Source organism: Lupinus angustifolius, chromosome LG11, assembly GCF_001865875.1.
Source record: "Lupinus angustifolius cultivar Tanjil chromosome LG11, LupAngTanjil_v1.0, whole genome shotgun sequence".
NCBI lineage: Eukaryota > Viridiplantae > Streptophyta > Magnoliopsida > Fabales > Fabaceae > Lupinus > Lupinus angustifolius.
In genome coordinates, this window is record NC_032019.1 from 3,199,619 (window position 1) to 3,219,061 (window position 19,443).

Here is a 19,443-nt window from a genome sequence, read left to right on the forward strand (position 1 = left end):
TGATAATTACGCAAGTTTGCTTTTTTCAACTTGGGATAAAAAATATACACCATACGCTCATTACCACTGGAATTTATTAATTAATTTTAATTATTCAAAATTACTCTCCAATAGGTAAATATCTTATTCAAATTATTATATTTTATTTACTTATTTTCAAGGCTGCTCTTTAATTGCTCACCTCTTCCATTCTTTAGAATATGAATATAGAATTTCAAGTTTTCAACTAAATCTCTTAATATTGAAAATACCTTCGAGCTTCAATTAAATTCTTAGCTTGCTTTGAAGAGGTTAATTGGGAAAGATTGTGAGAAGTCTTTCAAAAGGAAAAGGTTTTCACTTTTAGAGAGGAAGAGAAGGGGGATGTCCAACGTGCCAATAACATTACCAACTTCCTTTTAATGAAGGCCCAAAATGCTATATTAGTCATTAAAATGTGTTTTGTTGCATTACCAACTCTTCCTTTTAATGACTCATTTTGTTTCTCTTGTCAAATGTCCCAATTCCTGCCTGAAACGTTCTATAAGTATAACTTCCAAGTCCAAAATACTAGGTAAGACTAAAGTTCCTGTAGGAGATAACCAAATTATCATTTAGATTCCAGGTTATACATTCAGAGATCAACAGTTAATGCCACTGATCCATACATATAAAGATAAAACTCTTGTATAGATGAGAACATTGTTATAACTATACATTCATTCTATTGGTCAATATGAATGGAATTAATACTAAACCTCTACTTATGCCACAGGCAACGACTCTGGCATTGCGACTGGAAAACTCAACGATCTGATACCAAATCTGGGTTATCTTTGACAGAGAAAGCAACAACATTGCTATGTGCACGGATGGCAGTCCCATAGTCTGAGTAATTACCTTTACCAACCTGCTGATCATGAGGTGCAAAAAAAGAGTATAAAGGTAAAAAGGATGAACATAATACCGTCAATGCCAATTAATAGACAATCTGATCATGTAGTGGAAGAAAGCTTACCTGTTCAGTTGGTACAAGAGAGTTCCTGATTTCTCTTAGAAAGGTCTCTCAAAGCACCCTGCACAATACAAATGTCAAAAGGTGGGACTACTGACCACTAAGCAGTTATACTGGATATGAAATTGGAGATTCACAGTTGAGCAAATTGGACAAAATGCTCACAAAGAAAATAGTTGCACCTCCCTCTAGGATAAAGATTAATGTGAAGATGAGAAGATGGGAAGAAAGGAAAGTTAAATTACCCCTTAATAACACTAAGAAGATACTTCACTAACAAGTTCGTATACAATATCAAGACTCCGTGAGATTTCAACATTCTCAATTAGTGCCAGAAAAAACCACATATACAATGTTAGATTCTCTCACGTTCTGTAACTGAATATTATGTTTCCACCCAATTAAGTCCACAATGTAGCAGGAAGTGAAAACAAAATCAAGAACCACAGCATTTTGTACATGAAAGCCAAAACATCTATCACTTAAATATTTTCAAACCAGAGGAGTAAAAGTAAAGCACAGCATTTTGGACATGAAAGCTGAAAGAAATTTTAACAAACTGAATATTGACACTAATTATACAAAAATGACCCTAATTATAGGCTTCCTGTGACTTATCAAACCAACTCTAAGCTAAAATTCATTTAACAGTATCATTTGCAAATTGCAATACAGCAAAGGAACAGAGCAGCACATGCATAAGAAACTAAAAAACAGAAAAGGCTGGAAAATTTTTGCAAGTTAACATGCATACAAAGCAGGAAAATAAGCCACATGTTCATATTGTACGCTTTATTAAAATGAAAATGCTACACAGGAAACTTAGAAAATTATGTGGCTGTGAAATAAGAGTAAAATTCATTTCAATTTGAGCTGCTTTAGGTATATGAATGTACACATTAAAAATATAAAAATATAAAAGTTCCAAATACAAACCATGTGGAGAAAATACATACCCTACTTGCCCAAAAAAGTCCACAAGCGTTGCATAGTGATCTTGGACCATTTGGCCCTCGCCGCATCATTGGGGTAGATTTTGAACTAATGCCACAATGTGTGCATCTAAACAAATAAAAAGAGATGGTAAGAACCCAGCATCCTACTGAAGTGGAAATTTATCATGTATGGAACACATAGCACAAGTTACAAGTCTAAAATAATAATGTAAATATATAAATAAATAAACTAGAAAAGTATTGAATAACCTTAGACTGGACTACATAACAAATCAAATGGCACCACCAGAAACACAATAAGTCACAAACTATCAGGATGACAAACATCATTTCACTTTAAAATTATATAAGTAACATGAAACTTACGCAGTTTCATGTGGACTATCATCCTGCCCTGACTCCTGGTCAGTACCCCAACTATTAGCTCCATCTTGTTTCTTAGATGAAGTAAATTGACCCTTGTTACGGTGCATCCTGCATTTAAGCATCAAATAAGTACAAAACTTGAATTGACACAAGCAAAAACAAAACAGTTAAAATGATGAGAAACAGAAAATTGTGAAACATAGATAACATGAAAGTTAACGCGACGGCAAGAGCTTCCTTCTTCGTGCATCCAAAAAATGCAATATCAATTCCAAGAAAAGTTCTGGTGAAGAAAGGCAGTTAATATCTGTTGACTAACTTCATGTCATTTGTTAATACAATGGATAAAACTATACAGTATACATACCAATGTACATACATAGTACATACACCATGCTAATCCAAAGACTAATATTCAGCCTTTCACTCTAGAAGGTATAAATTATTGTTATATTATGTGTCCAACAATTTATTCCATGTATTATGCATTCAACCTACTGAGGAAGGATGCTATTTGTACTTGAGAATGCTACTGAGGAAACCCATAGCCCAGCTGCTATCATATATCTATCATCTACTATGCTGTTCAATCATATTATGTCTTGTCTACTATACTATGTATCAATACATTGGTTTGAAGAAGCACAGTAGCAAATGCACAATCATCATTCGCATGATAGGATGTCATATAAGCAGCATCAACTTTTAAGCTCAAACTGTAAATAGGTTTGTGTTAAGTTAAAAAAATCCAGTCTAATACTCATGACATTATATTACAAACTCTGGCGCATAAATTATCATACCTGAGTGCAACTTCTTGGCGTACATCATATCTAACTATCTTATCAAAGCATCGCTTATTCTTCTTCTGACGGAACCTGCTTAACGAGGCTGCCCGCTGCAGTTGACTACATCTTGCAGGATATTCCATGGGACCCTGCTGAAGGACCTAAAAAATTAGAAAGTGCTGCTCAGCTCTGTGCATTAAAAAGTAGTAATATGAAAAATGCGACTCGCACACCCCTCATTTTACCATTTACCGATCCCTTTATCACCAGACCTTTAACATGTTTACAAATTTTGTTAACTTACACCAGCAAGCCAAAGGCCTGCTCAAAAGGTAAATTTAAGAAACAATTGTCCAATATCATGGTATTTACTACCTGACTTTAATAAATATACGGATTATCAATATATTAACATCTGATAGTAAGAAATTGATATGAGGTGATAAAGATCTTGAAGTTGCACAATAAATAGTAAACTGATGTGAGGTGATGTAAGTACCATTGTTCTTCCATTATCAGAAAATACCCTTTGATCATGTTGAGGTGCTGTATCTGGGCATGGTGATTCACGTCCACCCAAAAGTAACAATACCGATTGAACCTGTTGAGTAAAACCAAATGCAGAATTTCATTATCAAAGCATCAAAATTTACTGCTACTTGAGTTTTTTATAAGAAAATTAATACTAAAAATACTAGTTTCTGCTCATCCATTAAGGGGGAGGAGGGGTTGAAAGAGCTAGTCGAGAGCTTATTCAGGATTATGAAAATAACTAATGAAATAGCATATGAAAATAGCTCATGGCTTTCCCATAAACTCTTTTTTAGCTTATTTCAAAATAAGCTATCAAATAAGAGCTTAACTAAGCTGTTTACCCAAACATACTCCTTATCTTACAATCGAAGAAAAGGCAAAAACAATATCAAATTTCTTCCATTGAATGTTGCTTGGGCACATTCAAGCAAAAAAAACGTTACAACCATAGATTAATGGAAAATTAATGATAAAAAGGAAAATAGTTTTTGTGTGATTAGGAAAGAAACCGTACCTTATCCGGTGTAACAGAATCGAAAACATAAACTTGGCCACGAAACGCCAGCGTTAGCTGGCTAGACCCATCGCAGGGTTGAAGAGAAAAGTCGTGGTCGCCACCACCACCGTCACCGGAAACATAGACACCGTCAGAATTAACTTCTTCGATTACACAACTGCCAATTCCGCCATTACCATCTTCAAGGTCATGCGTTTCGTATTGAATGTGATCGATGGAAAGCTGACCGGAAGCATCGCCATTTTCGGCAGCGCCGTTCTGATTGGACATGTTCATTGGCTGGGCGTGGCCGTAAATTGCTGGTTCCGTGATTGAATTTGAGAGTTCTGTTGCATTTACAAGGAGAATTGAATGGAGGATTGAAACCCTAACCCTAGTTAGAGTGAGAATTTTATTTGAATTGAATGTGAGTCTGAATGAGAATGAGAGTGAGTGTGACTGTGAGAGGGACAGAATAGAGAGTGAGCGTGTCTCTCATGAAAATTAATCATACTAATTTCAATTAATAAAATATTTTAATTTAGAAATTAGTCATATATAATCCTCATGTATCATATCAAATATCGAAAGGATGAGAGAATGTAATTGGTTAACATAAGTAAAACAATTATTTTATGAAAAAAATCATCTCTCCTTAAAATGAAATTATTTTTAAGTTAATTGTATGAATTACTTATAAATTTAAACTTTAGATTTATTTATTTTGAAATTTTCTCTAAATTAAAGAAAAAAACATATGTGTAAAAGACCACATACTTACTAATTTACATGTATTAAAGTTCCAATACCAATTTACATATAGTTGAATATGGAGATTGATTAATGAATTGCATTAAGTTAATGAGTTATATGTGTCTTGTCTAGTACTCTAGCACTCTTATAAAAAATTTCTAGTGAATTCCTACCATAGAATCTTTCCAAAAATAGCTTCCAAACTCTAAATATCCTCCTCCACATAATTAAACACAATCTTTCATAATAACATAGCCTCCTCATCTTACTAGTGTCTTAATGTTACCACAAATAAAAAGAGCACCACCATTACTTCACACTTGACATGGGTGGTGCACCTTCTTTCATGCCATTATTCATCATCACCATCATTCTAATTCACCCCAACATTGCAAATGCCACTGATAATATCAGAGAAACTTCTCAAATTTCTAAACTTGATCGTGATGATGATAATGGTGGCATTGCCACCATATCACCCACGGTATCAACACATAATTATGATCATGATCACCAAGGTAAGAAATCAAAGGCATTGAAACCAAGCATAGTGATTGTGGTGTGTGTTTTAACCTCCGTTTGTTCCATCACCTTTATGATTCTTCTCTATATCAAACACTGCATTCGTGGTAACACCTCTTCAACTTCGAGAAACCTAAATAATTCCTCTGAGGAAAGAAAGAACTCTGGTGTTGAACGTTCCATGGTTGAATCATTACCCATTTTCAGATTTGGTTCTCTCAGGGGTCAAAAGGAAGGATTGGAATGTGCCATTTGTCTTAAGAGGTTCGAGGATCATGAGCTTCTTAGACTCCTCCCAAAATGCAACCATGCATTTCATGTTGAATGTGTTGACATGTGGCTTAACGAGCATTCAACTTGTCCTCTTTGTCGTGACAAGGTTGACCTAGAAGATATTGTTCTCATTGACCAACAACAACTTCCACCACCTTCATTGATACGTCATCAAAGCAATGCCCAAAATGAAGGATTTGATATTAACACCACACCGCAACCACTACCACGACCACAATTACACAATCCGAACCAAGTAATGTCTCGGAGACATTCATGGGTTGGGAAGAGTGACAATGGAATTATAGAAATTAGTCTAGAGGATATAGAAGAAACATCATCGCATAGAAGGTCATTGGATGATAGTGTGGTGAGGAGAATAGAGGGTAAGAGAAAAGATGGGAAATTGGCTACACATGAAAACAAGAGATCAAAGAAACGTGAGAAGGATCATAGGTTAGAGCACCGTATAATTGTATCTAGTCCCACTACAAAATCATCACAATGTCCTAATGTCTACCAAAAACGGTGGAGCAATATTGAACCGTGTGATTTGTTGTGCTTAACTCCAGATATGATTATTAGTGAAAATTATACAAGAACAGCATCATCATCATCCCAACAACAACATCAGAATAGAAGGGTGTCATTGCCATTCTTCATCCGAAACCAGAATGTTGAAGATGAAATGGAGAAAGGTGGGATGAATATGAATATGAATATGAGGACTGTTTCAGAGACAACAGGGATGAATGGGAATAGAGGGAGAGGGAGAGGGAGAGAGAGGGAAAAAGAGGAGGAGCGACAAGAGGGTGCAATTAAGAGGTGGTTGGCTTGGATTTCAAAAACACATTCTCAGTAAGTATGGACATGCATGCTAGTTCACTCTGTTGTTGCATTTGTTTATATTTTTGTATGTTTTTAGGTGATTGTTAGTTTAGGATTAGATTTAATTTGGATGCTTGGTTAGAGGTTTGTAAAGGATGATTGTATATTATTAATGTTAATCAATGAGACTTTGTAGTTTGTATATACTAAATATTGTTTTTGGCTTGAATAGTTATTGGATGACTCATACTTCTCTTGAGTACTGTTTCTTCTTCTAGTTTTAAAGGTAAAAATATATCATCCTCATAAATAAGGGATACAAATGTTATCATATGTAACTTTTTCTTTGTTTTTTTCATAGCCCTCTCCTGATGATTCTGATTCTTACTAATGAATCATCAATAATCAAGATACTAAACAAATAATTTATAGAGCTCTGACCTGCAAATTAAAACAGGTTGTGTTCTTTCATTTGAATTATGAGGTATGCACTTATTCGTTTTCAACTGGAACTTAAGTAAAATGTGCAAATTGATCCTTCAAACCCAACCTTAATTTTTAATTATCCCTTTAGATTCGCTTATAAATCTATAATGTAACGCACCTATATGATAATATTTTTTGTAATAAACCATCTCCTACTGGTGCTAAGTCTAAAAGCATTGTGGGAATAGAATCAAACATAAAAAACATTTCAGCAACATCTCAATTGGATTTGCAATCCAAAAGCCTCACGCATTTGGATAACCTACGGTTTTTAGGAATGAGATTGTCTGTCACAAAAAGTTTATGTCCCCATGTATTTATTCAATAAGATTCTATACAATAATATAAAATATTGATTTATTTTTTATAATTTGTTTTTTAATTAAATGATATATTTTAATTGGCTTGAAACACTAATAGAGATGGGAGATCTTAGTCCCCATTTTTACCCCTTCAAACAATGGCGTAGGCTCTTAGTTCCCGTTTTGAGATCATCACATACCATATGTTGCTTTGACACAAACCATTCGCCAACCCCATTGTCTATAATAATGCTTGAAGCACAAATGTTCTTGTCACTATGAACCTCAAAATCTTGTTGGTAAAAAAAACCTTTTAATACCACTCGCTGGTAAAAAGACTTCAATACCTGTTTTACTCGAATATTTCCTATTACACATCGAACTACAATGGTGGATAACAATCCATTTATATCTGCATGTTCAAAACTATGTAGACATGCTCCCTGAAAATTAGGTTTCAAATATCAGCCATATAGATACACTTTCAGAACACAAAAAATATATTCAGACTTTTTCAACACTTGGTTAACAGTATTTCCGTAATTGTTATAGCTTATATAAAAAAATATCTTATACTTGATCAAATTTTGGCAGAGTTTGCCATCGATCCGTAGGTATAAATCTGGACATAGTGAAATCTACCACCATCATGCATGCACCCATAGAGCAAAGGAAAATGGATTAGAGCAAAAATTCTTCGTGTATATGATATGACAATTAAGGAGTAATTACATTAATCAAGTAAAGAAAAAGTTTCCACAAACTATCCTACTTGGAGAATTTAAAGATTGAATACGTGCTACTTCAAACAGCACATATGCATACTAATATTAAATCTCAAATAAGAGAGTAAGATTTTCCTCAAATATTAATTCATCAAAACAATCATATGCACACTAGTACATTTCTAGCATACAACTAGCACATGCATATGAACCAAGAACCAACTGCAAAAATTTACAACTTGATTCCAAGATAATAGAATAAAATATGCCCATAAGCAAGAGGAATTCAAACTTTCCAATAAAAAGGACGTTCCTTCAAATAACATGAAACGGGTTAGGATAAATTGTGACCCAACACAAAAGGAAAATTTAAACATCAACAATCATAGAGCTACATGGGCATAAATGGGATCTTATCAATTTGTTCTAGGATCACTTCCTACTTCACAACATTGGAGCTAAAATGCACATTAAACGCACAACAACTAAACGCCAAGGAAAAGAGATCAACAGCTATAAGCTTCCAATTAGACAGTTAACACCATAAAAATAAGTTATGCATCTGAATTAACTACTAGTTCAACATTGCAGCCCCGTGGATAAGTTTTTGCTTGGCCCAAATGTAAGAAAAGTTTCCCAAGAAGCAATAATGCATCACCACTATATCCTCTCATTTCAATCAGGGAAAGACAACCTGAAAAAGACCAAAAGAATCGTTAACATATAAGTAAATGAGTAATGTTATATAAATATATATTTTTAAGCACAAGGCATAAAAGCACCCCAACTATATTGAAGAGAAACAATTACATGAATCTGAATCTGAATCTGTAGTTAGGGAGGCCTAACCTATTCCTAGAATAATCATCGAAAATTAATCCAGGCACAACATTCCCCAAGAAAAATCTTAGAAGTAATACCAAAAGAAGCTAACTTATCTGCATAAGAATTACCCTCCTTGTATATTTTGGAAATTACAAGATACATAGAAAAAATAATAGGCTTGCATAAATTCCATTTGCTTCACAACTTCCCAGGGAAGTTTGCTTTGCTATTGAAAATGTCTATGACAAGGGTTGAATCACACTCTAACCAGATTGTATGCCACCCTTTTAGATGAGTCAGCTGAATTGCCAAAATTGCAGCATGAAGCTCTGCAAAGATGGCATCCTGAACTTCGAAGTAAATAGAAAACTCACCCAAGAATTCACCATTGTGGTTCCTAAACCTCCTTATATATAAATATATATCAGGAAAAAACTTAATTGAACTTAGCTAATAAGGTTTCAATGATGGCTATTAGCAAAGTGGAAGATGTATAAAAATCATTTATCTATCAGAGAGCAGTGAACAATATTGCCAACTCATGTAGAAGTGATGTAAAATTTGATTAGAGTGTATGTTGCGGTTGCTTACCCTAACTTAAGAGATATGTCAGAAGAATCATCATCAAGAGAAGGGCAACTGTTGCAGCTGCAGACATTATTCATAGAGTCTAATGAAACAGCTTCCTGAATGGCTATATCCTTGTCCACCATTGATGGACTTTTTCCCTTGTACATCATACTCATCTGCAACCCAGGTACGTAGTTGATTTAGCTTGGTAAAATCAAAGAAAGAAACCATGATCATACAAAGAAATTTATACAGAATGAAATTCTTATTTCTAATACCTTTTGCTTTAACTGCCTGCTCTCATCTTCTAACTTCATTCCCTTAATTGGCACGATAGTTGAAGGTAAAGATGGATGCACAATTACCAAAAAAAATATGATCGATGCACAGAAAATTAAGAAAGCAAAATCTTCGTTATTATCAAATAGCCTATAATTATAAGCTTGCTTAAAAACTTTTGGAAGAAAAAAATCCACAATTAATCAAAACATATAATTAGAAGCATGTAAGTACTACTAAATATTTAGCTGAATGCCATCGTTTCACTAAGCATAGGCTTTACTGACTACTGAGTGGAGCTATAACTGGGATTAAAATCAAATAATTTGACCACATGTGCATCTTCAATCATGATAATATTCATAAAAAGAATAATTAAAATCAGTTTATTTTATGAAACACTATCTTGATATATATATATGATGGTTGGGAATTTCAGGTTTAAGTAAGACATAGGTAAAAATAATCATATTGGATAAGAATTGATAGGTTAAAGGGTAGCATATAGGTGGAAAGAGTTCAAAACATAATGCTTCAACGTTTGTCAAGACATACTGTCAAAGTCACTTATATGTTACACTACCGTTTTAGATGTGTTGTTTAGAATTAAAGTGCGAGTGAGGTGTGGTTAAAAGAAACCTCATTTCCAATATAAAGACAAAGTTAATGTTTTAAGGTTTTGAATTAAGATGTTAGCCTATCCATCATGTGGTTCTTAGCCTTAAAAGGCAAAAAAACTCATCCTTTGTAGGTTCAAGAACAAACCCTTTTCTGAAGTGCAACAATCTCATCCGTAATCAGCTTTTCCTGAATAATGTAAAGGTTGCTTGAGTTAGTTAAAAATCAACATGCATAAACCAGGGATTTGTGTACAAATTAATCAAATGACCTTGTTTTTACCTTTGTCTTAATCACGCGCTTGAGTCCTGCTTCAAGTCTTTTCTCCAGTTGCTGCAACTCATCTAGGTTTAGCCCTTCAAAATCCTCACCTTTCATTCGCCTGATCAAAATATATAAACATTGGATTTTATATATGCACAAACTTAAAGGCATTTTACATTTTCCTTATATTGTAACTCTTTCACTTTAAGAAAATTGAGAAACCTTAGTAGCTGAGTTTTATCTGCCACTTCCTTACTCAACTCAGCGTGATTAATGCTATTCTCTAGCTGAAATGAACGACAGAACAACCAATTATAAGTGAAGTTGCACCAACAATTTATAAAACAGTAAGGGAGATTTGATTGATAGCATCACTTTCTGATAAAAACAAAAAAAATATAGAGATGTACTAGTGCATAGATAATAATAGAGATCACAAAGAAACCTGAAAAAAATAATCATGTTAATGCACCCCTTGTGCATTTATTAATAAATATTTTGCTTATAAAAAAAATGAACATGTAACCACATCAACTTTCACAAAAAGTCCATGTTAAACAAAAAACCCTACTGAAGGCACAATCATAATTAACCAATTAATATATATACAGAAAGAAAAATAATAATAATAGAAACCTGTTTTTTAATACTACCTGCAGTTCTAGAGGTCTTTCCCTTTGGTTGATGTCATGAAAATGCTGATTATACCTTGTAAGTACGTCCTTCATACTTCACCAAACCAAACAATATGTATGGGGAATTAAAAAAAATGATAAACTCAAAAGGAATAAAAATGATACTTTCTAGGAATAAAATTATCTCTTGTATTATAAGTTTGCACCTCAAACTTTCTAGAATTTTCATATCTTCTGTGTATTTTCATGAACATGTTTTCATTTAAGAAGGCTATTCTTCAAGATTTTAAAATCCAATAAATTATCTTTTAATTATAAAAATAATATTGCTAAAAATGAATCGAACTAATTCGATATTTATTTGAAATTTGACTTATTATTTAAGTCCATAGATTTGGTTCATGAAATAGACAAATTGAACTTCAACTAGATTGTTATATAAATACATCAAACTTAAAGACCAATACAACTTGACTTATTATATTTTTGACTTGGTTCAATTATAAATTATATATATATATGTGTGCAAAATTCATATCTCAAATATTTTTTAGCTACTATGTATACATGTATATACTTTTTTAAATCAGAATATCAAATATATTATATATTCTCAAATTATTTTTTATAAAATTTGATTTAAAAGTCCCTTGCTAAATAGTTCCATAAATTTAAGCTTGTTAACCCACTCATAAATTTTAAATAAATTGAAAAAATAATTTACATTAAACTTGACTCAATACTCTACTTGAACTAAGGAGTATAAATGATCTAAACTAAACTCCACCTACTAGTCTTTCACTACTAAAAAAAGGGTTTGTAGGTCAAATATCTATAATTTCCTTCTTAAAAAAGAAAGAAGGCCCATAAATGCATGGATTTAGGCATATGTAAGTACTATTACTCTTTTTAAAACTGGTTGTAATAACATCTTCCGAAGTAAATAGCAGGAAATGGTCATTTCCCCATAGAAATAGTCAATGTAGAAATCTAGGAGCTTCCCTGTTTTCCTTTCAACTTCGCACAAGTCATAACTCAGTCACAGCTGACAAATTATTTACCAATAGTTTAAAAGTGTTTATTCCACTTTTTTCTTGTATTTGGTGTCATTTTTATTTTTTATTAAATGAACTAATTTAAATTATTATATTTAATAAATTTAATTGAATAAAAGTGACCATTATAAAAAAATTGAAGATAAACAATTTTGAATTTTATCAAACAACTTCAGCTATACGACTTTACTAAATATATAGTATATACAAGAGTATTTTAAGATATACATTTTAAAGAATGTTTTTATATATCAACAAAAAATTACCTAGTAGTGTAAGATTTGGTTGATATATTATATAAAATTAAATGCTAATGTTCTATCATTAAACATTATTTATTGGAAAATGAATCTCACAACTCAAAAAACATTAATTTTTTATTCATAGATGAAAGACGTATGAATACAAATGAAAAACAATGTTTTTATATGTATATGTCAATTAGTAATGTGTTTTGTCTCGTTTTCAGAGAAGTTCCCCTTTTCTCCCCAATTTTAAAGTCTCCAATATATTCCCATGAAAAAGAAAAGGTAATCTATTTTTTTTCACATGTAGAAATGAACAGCTTAGGTAAACACCATATATCATATATGATATGACTATTTGAAATATTTAATTGATGTGAATAGAACAAATAATCAACAGCAGTGTGAGTATAGAATATAAGATGTTGATATAAATCTGGTTGTGCACAAATTAAAAGATAGCTCTAATCTATGTCAATGAAGAAAGAGGTGATACACTAAGTAATGCCTAACCAAGAATTTATCAGCTTAAATAAATAAACTATTAAAATTAATAGAAAGAATATTGTTTGTGTGGTGATATAGAAGGTGCTGTTCATTGATTACACATTACATCCAAGCTTCCCCTCGTTTTCTCTCTCTCACAGACAGATATAGAAGGAAACACATAAAATCATAAATATATAATCAGATAAACACACATAAGAATATATATGCTAGCTCAGTTCTTCTAATACTAAAAAGGAAAAATCAAAAGAGTTCAACAATTATACCTTGAACTGGCGTATTCATAGAGTTTCCCAGTAGCTGAGAAAACAAGGAGACCAACCTTAGCATCACACAACACAGAAAGTTCTTGAGCTTTCTTGAAGATCCCTCTTCTCCTCTTAGAGAAAGTCACTTGCCTAGCCGTTAGGTTGTCAATTTTCTTTATCTTGATCTTCTGCCTCACCATTTTTGGAAACTTCTAAACTCTACTTCTGTGGTACAAAAGGGTTTTTCACTATTTTGTTTTACTCTCAGATTTCTCATAATATATACAAACTATATATGCACATAAATTACGTACTAAGGAAATAGCATGTATAATATTATTATTTTTATTTTTAGCTTTTAAAAGCATGTCAACAACTATCATAAGTGGACAACAAAGACTGAATTTCTACCAGTCAACTGAAAGTCACAAAACAAAAGTGAAAATCCAGTTTCAGATCTAACCAACAAGAAATCCAGGATAAGAAAAACCTAAACTAAATAAGAGATAAGACTATAAAATCTTTAGGATGATGGGTTTTAATTTTGTAGATTTGACCATAAGTGAATAGTGGTTCTACATTCCAACAATACTCGTCCTAGAAAAGTGAAAGCCATTTTTTAAAGAAAAATATGTTACCAATAATAGCAAGAAAACATTAACTTAGCTTCATTTGGGTTAGGACACAAGAGGAAGAGAAAGGAAAGAGTGACCTTGATTTGAACGCTGCCCAGATCTCAAGAAAGGAAAAAAGAGTTTCTCCCTTATATTATAGCTAAAACGACCGAAACTTGATACTTTATTCCTAGAATATATTTTCAGTTTTTCGGACATTTTGTTAGCTAAAAATGATTAATTCTACCATTAATGTGCAACAGTCAAAACCCAGATTAGGCAAAGTGTACGGAAATCAAAACGTCAAAACCCAAGGAAGAAAAAACCTAAACTAAATAAGAGATAAGACTATAAAATCTTTAGAATGATGGGTTTTAATTTTGTTGATTTGACCATAAGTGAATGGTGGTCTTATTTAGTTTAAGTTTTATACATTCTAACCATATCATTTATCTCTTTCATCTTTAATTATTATTGATTCTTCAAAAAATTAATTAATGATAAATGATTAGTGATTATGTATAAATCTTTACACCTAAATATTATACTCATTTTTTAACAAAAGATGATTTTTGAATTATCACACTTGGTTAAATATTATCTTAGAACAATGGTTAAAAAACAAATCATTTGTGCAATGAACAATCATTTGCCATTACTTCTATTAATTATAAGGGCATCCTAAGTTCCTAACCCCTAGTCTTAAGTGAGTTTTAGAGAAAGACTTACCTTAATAGTTGAGTCTTGAATATAATTTGTGGCTGAGTTTAAATGGAGTATTAGGCTTGAATCATTCATTTTCAAGACTCTTAAGACTTTAGTAATTTTGTCATAATTGATTTCCACGCACATTTTGATACATCCCATAGTTATTTTAAAATACTTTATTAGAAAAGTTTATATGATATCATATTAATTATTCAACTAATTAAAGTCTTAGACGTATTAAGTTGAGTCTTAACAATCTAAACGTTGATGCTGTAAAATTCTACAAATCTTAAAATAATTGTTTTCTCACTCCCTTTTTGACATGTCATTAATTGATATTAATATTTCATATATATATTTTTAATGAAATTCTTATATACAATGTTATGTTAATTATATAAAATTTCTAACTATGCGAACTAAAGTCTTAAGGATCTTAAATGGTGTGTTAATGGTTTGAATGTTGAGGTAGAAAACTAGTAAGTCTTAAGATAAAGATTCTCTTCTAAAAAACATATCAAGAGGAGCAATACATGCATCCAAAGTTATCCTTAAAGACAATTATGTTGGAGTTCAAAAGATTGTTATAAACCATAAAAAAATCGACAAAAAACTTTTGTATATTCATTTTCATAAATTCTCCAGTAAAATTAGAATACCCTGCTGCTTTACCCACTTGAAGGTGAATAAATAAATAAAGTTTACAAATCGTTGAATTATAAATGTGGATGGATAGATTTGTATATATGTGTGGACTAAAACTTTCCGAAGATATTAGCCATATGTGTCCTTAGACTGCAGTGAAATGATCACATCGATCGTACATGTACGGCATGGACTTAATTTTGAACAATTATGTTTAGTAACTCCGTTTGTTTATATTATAGATGAAGTTTCTTCATATAAAAAATTGTCATATTTAATTATCACTTTAATACTCACTTTTTTTATCGATAATATTTTTATTATTATAGAGAGTAAAAAAAGAATAGAATAAAACTGAGAAGAGTATAATAGCTAGGATAATAGTAATAAAATTTTTATTAAAAACTAATTTTTTTATTGATAATGTTTTTTATTAAAAATTAATGTTTTTTATCTGTATGATAATATTTTATCAGTCCAATTTATATTTAAGACCAATTTGTTGATTATTGATGTTAAGTTTTATTGGATCATAATAAAATAAATAAACACACATTTTTATAATATTTATATCTAAATCATACATGTCACATATAATATAATATATATATATATATATATAATATAATAACCTATACATTTATTACGTGCAAAGCATAATGACCATTAAAAAGTGAACTGACATTTCATTACTTGTTTGATAAACTTAATTTATAAACTCAACAAGTTGTTAAGTTCATTAAACTTTAATGAAATATTATTTGAATTTATAAGTTAACTCAATTATATATATATATATATATATATATGAATTTGTGATAATACTTAATTGAAAATAATTTTTATATACAAGAACCTGATATAATTATGCATAAATGGTGGTCACATGATTATAAAAAAGTAATATGTAATTACTTTTAATATTAAAAATTCAAATAAGATTCAATAATATTTATTACTCATATTAACAATTGTTCTCAAGTAATTTTCTATAGTCTTTAATATGTTACTTAACATTTATGATTAAAATTTACAACATTTCTGTACATATATATTTATAATTCATTAACACCTTATAGTCTTTTAAATTATATGTTGATGAGTAGTTCATTTACCAATTAAAATGTACTTGAACCTTGAATGAATTGAAGTGGTACCTTGTAAATAATTTTTTTTTGCCAAAAAAAGAAGAACTTGCATCATTCATTAACGAGCCGAGTGGAGTTGACTCAAATCATTACCACCATTAATGAAAAGAATGTTAATGGTTTTGAAGTTTCTTCATCCACAAATATCTAATTCATGACTGTGATTATGTCTTTATGCCAATATGTAATCTATTTTCATATCATATCACATAAAAGAACCCCTTTAGTAACATAATCTAGACATGGGTAATGTATTGCCATGCTATTTCTAGAAGCAGGACAAGGGATAAACTCTCAGAGCATAGTATGAACTTGATCAAACAAATTCCATTAAAAATATTTTTTCCCCATTTTACACGATTGATATCTAATAGGTACCCTGAAGCTGAATTGTCTACTGAATGAGCCACACCTCAAATCATGCATGACTCATTCACTGACAGCAAATTATGTGTCTTGATCCCGGAACAATGGTCCTCATGGGTTTGACTTCGATCCGCGGAACAACAATGCTTCTGCCTCGGCCGTGAGGAATGAGATTGCGGCGGAGGAGAGTTCACGGCGAAATTCAGCACGTTCTGGGTTGCATGCCCGTACTTACCGGCTGTACGAGTATCCTAGGGTTTATGAGGGTTGTGTCTTAATGTGTCAGAATTGCGAAGGATTGATCCATGGAATTGAAATTAAGTCTCTGCCACCGCTTGTACCGGGGAAGGATGCGTATTACTGCTGCTGAAGATTTTGCCCAATGGGCTATGTTATCGGAAACATTGATTCCGGTGAGAAAGGGAAAAATACTGAACCTGTGCCTGAGTCTAGGTCTCTGCAATTGCAACAGCAGCTGTTGGCGACAGTGCTGCTGAATTGGATGCCTCCGCGAACGACTCAGCTGGCTGACGTGGAATGGTGGAAATAATGCTGTCTCGAAAGTATGCTTCTTGATCGAGTCTCAGATTCTGAGTTTCTGGTGGTAACTGCAAAGCTGGATTGAATTGTGGCTGAAAGTGAATTTTTGTTGGATATGTAGTTTGTAGTTACTGTTGTGTTGTTTATCTATTGTTTGTAGATAGTGTTAGCTTATTGTCTCTGTGATTGGTATATTTAACTCTCTAGTGTAGTATCTGCTATATAGTTGATTCAACTGATTATTGAGTAGGAGAACAATGTTAGCTATTAGCTAGTTGAGATTCATATCCCTTTTACTTATTCCTTTTCTCCCTCATCGACTCATTGTCACTCATGCCTCCACTCCTTCTGGTAGTCTTCACTGCCGCCGACTACCTTGGATGCTGCCTCCAAGCTTCTATCCACAATGCGCCCAACCGTAGCAGCTTCCAGCGACCTCCATGACAGATCAAGTCAATGTGGTCGTGAACCTAGGGCCTCTGATGATTATGGTCCAGCCACTGTCCAGACCCCTGGGGCTGCCAACGATTTGGTCTGCCTTTTCGTCGTTGTTCATGAACCTCTCCCTCCCATTTTTTGTCCTCACGAGTGAGAGTTCCGCTTGGTATTCTCTGTCAAAAAGGTTCATCATTGATCTTTTGGTTATTGATGGTTTTGACTCTCATGTAAGCTTTATTTTATTTTTTTGAATCAGGAGTTGCTAGATTCCTCACAAGCAACACTTTGTATTCTTTGATGATTGATGGTTTTGGTTCTGATTTGTGTGAAATGGAGCTGTTGTTAAATTTTCACAACTTCACAAGTGTATCAATCAGTTCAAACATGAAATAATCAGCAAAATATAAATTGGTACAGGGGCGCTCAGTAGATTATCTTTTACAAAATTGTTAAATATTTCTTTTATTAAGAAAAAAGATGATCTATTATGAGGCTTTATCAAAACCCAACTTATTGTAGTTTGATTGATTAGTGTTCTTGGTGAGATATATAGAATACCCTGTGTTTCTTTATTCTCTAATTCTCTTACTAGGCTATGAACAAATTAGACTATTACAAATATCTCATCTGGAGATAAGTACTTGACTGCATCAAGTTCAAATGCAAAGAAGCTGTGATCAAAATGAATAAAATCTCATGTTCTCTTATTGACTCAAGTCATATCACAATTGTAAGGTTGATTCTGTAGTTTCCACATTACTTGGGAGAGAAGAGAGTGTAGATGTTTCTTGTGGGATGTAGCATGCATGACAGGGTTCTTTATTCTAGGTTCTTGTATGATAGGCTTCTTTATTCTGGGTTCATGTGCCTACTGATTTTTCTTTGCACTCTAATCTTTTAGGCTTTCATTGTGGGGAATTCTTAGTGGCAGGCAATTGCTAAGAGCGATAGATTGCTGAATCAATAATAAGTAGTGAAGGAGAAATTGGCAATTGGCTATAACTTCGATTCTGAACTGCTACATTTTTATTGACTTTGCATTCTCTTTTTTAAATTCGCATTTTCCCTCAAACATCATATCTTGGAGATGTACACTTGAATGAATGAATCTAGAGATTGGCTAATAATTTTGCCCATGAAGAGAGCTATGAGTCCATCATTGATTACAATTTATGAATCCAAAATTTATTCAATGACAAATATTATGACTTATACCTTTGTGTAGTGAAAAACAGACGATTTAAGGCTGGGAACGCTGACTTGGTGGGACACTGATCTCATGATATGAATCTTAAGAGCATGGTGGTTGGTCCAAAGTGAAAGTAGGTCTCTTATATTGGCTATGATGTTTTTTCTTTCCGTCATTCGCCTCCAAAATTTAACTCGCAAATGAACTTTTAATGAAGTTCTGGATTCTTGAGGTGGGAGTATACTATCATAAAAAAGGACCATATGACTTGGCTAGTTAAATACTTTTTTGGGTTGCTAATAATTGAAACGGGCTTGCTATTTTGAATGGATCAGCACTCAATGGGCATAAGAAAATTAATATAAAGCCAGACAACAATAACATTTATCCTGCTACTTCTTGCATGAGTATAACTTTAAAAGTTTAATCTCTCTAGTGAATTGCAGCGTGCGGTGTATGTGCAGTTAAAATAACAAACTAATTAACACAGTTAAACCTCTGAACTACAATGTATTCCCTCGTTAGA

General features: G+C 32.3%; 2 protein-coding genes and 1 pseudogene across 7 annotated transcripts; 1 reads left to right on the forward strand and 2 right to left on the reverse strand.

Moving 5' to 3' along the window:
- On the reverse strand, positions 555-5,197 carry LOC109359640 (annotated as a pseudogene).
- Positions 5,158-6,709, forward strand: LOC109360354 (RING-H2 finger protein ATL43-like). Its single transcript, XM_019605172.1, has one exon. The coding sequence runs from the start codon at positions 5,213-5,215 to the stop codon at positions 6,542-6,544; it is 1,332 nt and encodes a 443-aa protein (XP_019460717.1). The 5' UTR covers positions 5,158-5,212; the 3' UTR covers positions 6,545-6,709.
- On the reverse strand, positions 8,384-14,089 carry LOC109360355 (MADS-box protein AGL24-like). Of its 6 annotated transcripts, none has more exons than XM_019605176.1 (9): positions 13,982-14,089; positions 13,288-13,494; positions 11,233-11,308; positions 10,802-10,866; positions 10,598-10,697; positions 10,463-10,504; positions 9,697-9,738; positions 9,440-9,594; positions 8,384-8,717 (listed from the first exon to the last, which is right to left on the reverse strand). In XM_019605176.1, exons 2-9 carry the CDS (start codon positions 13,467-13,469, stop codon positions 8,699-8,701), a joined length of 681 nt encoding a protein of 226 aa, XP_019460721.1. In that variant the 5' UTR covers positions 13,470-13,494; positions 13,982-14,089; the 3' UTR covers positions 8,384-8,698. The 6 variants fall into 6 exon arrangements, with proteins under 6 accessions (XP_019460721.1, XP_019460722.1, XP_019460718.1 ...); XM_019605177.1 differs by having other exon boundaries at positions 9,697-9,729; positions 11,230-11,308; XM_019605173.1 differs by having other exon boundaries at positions 11,230-11,308.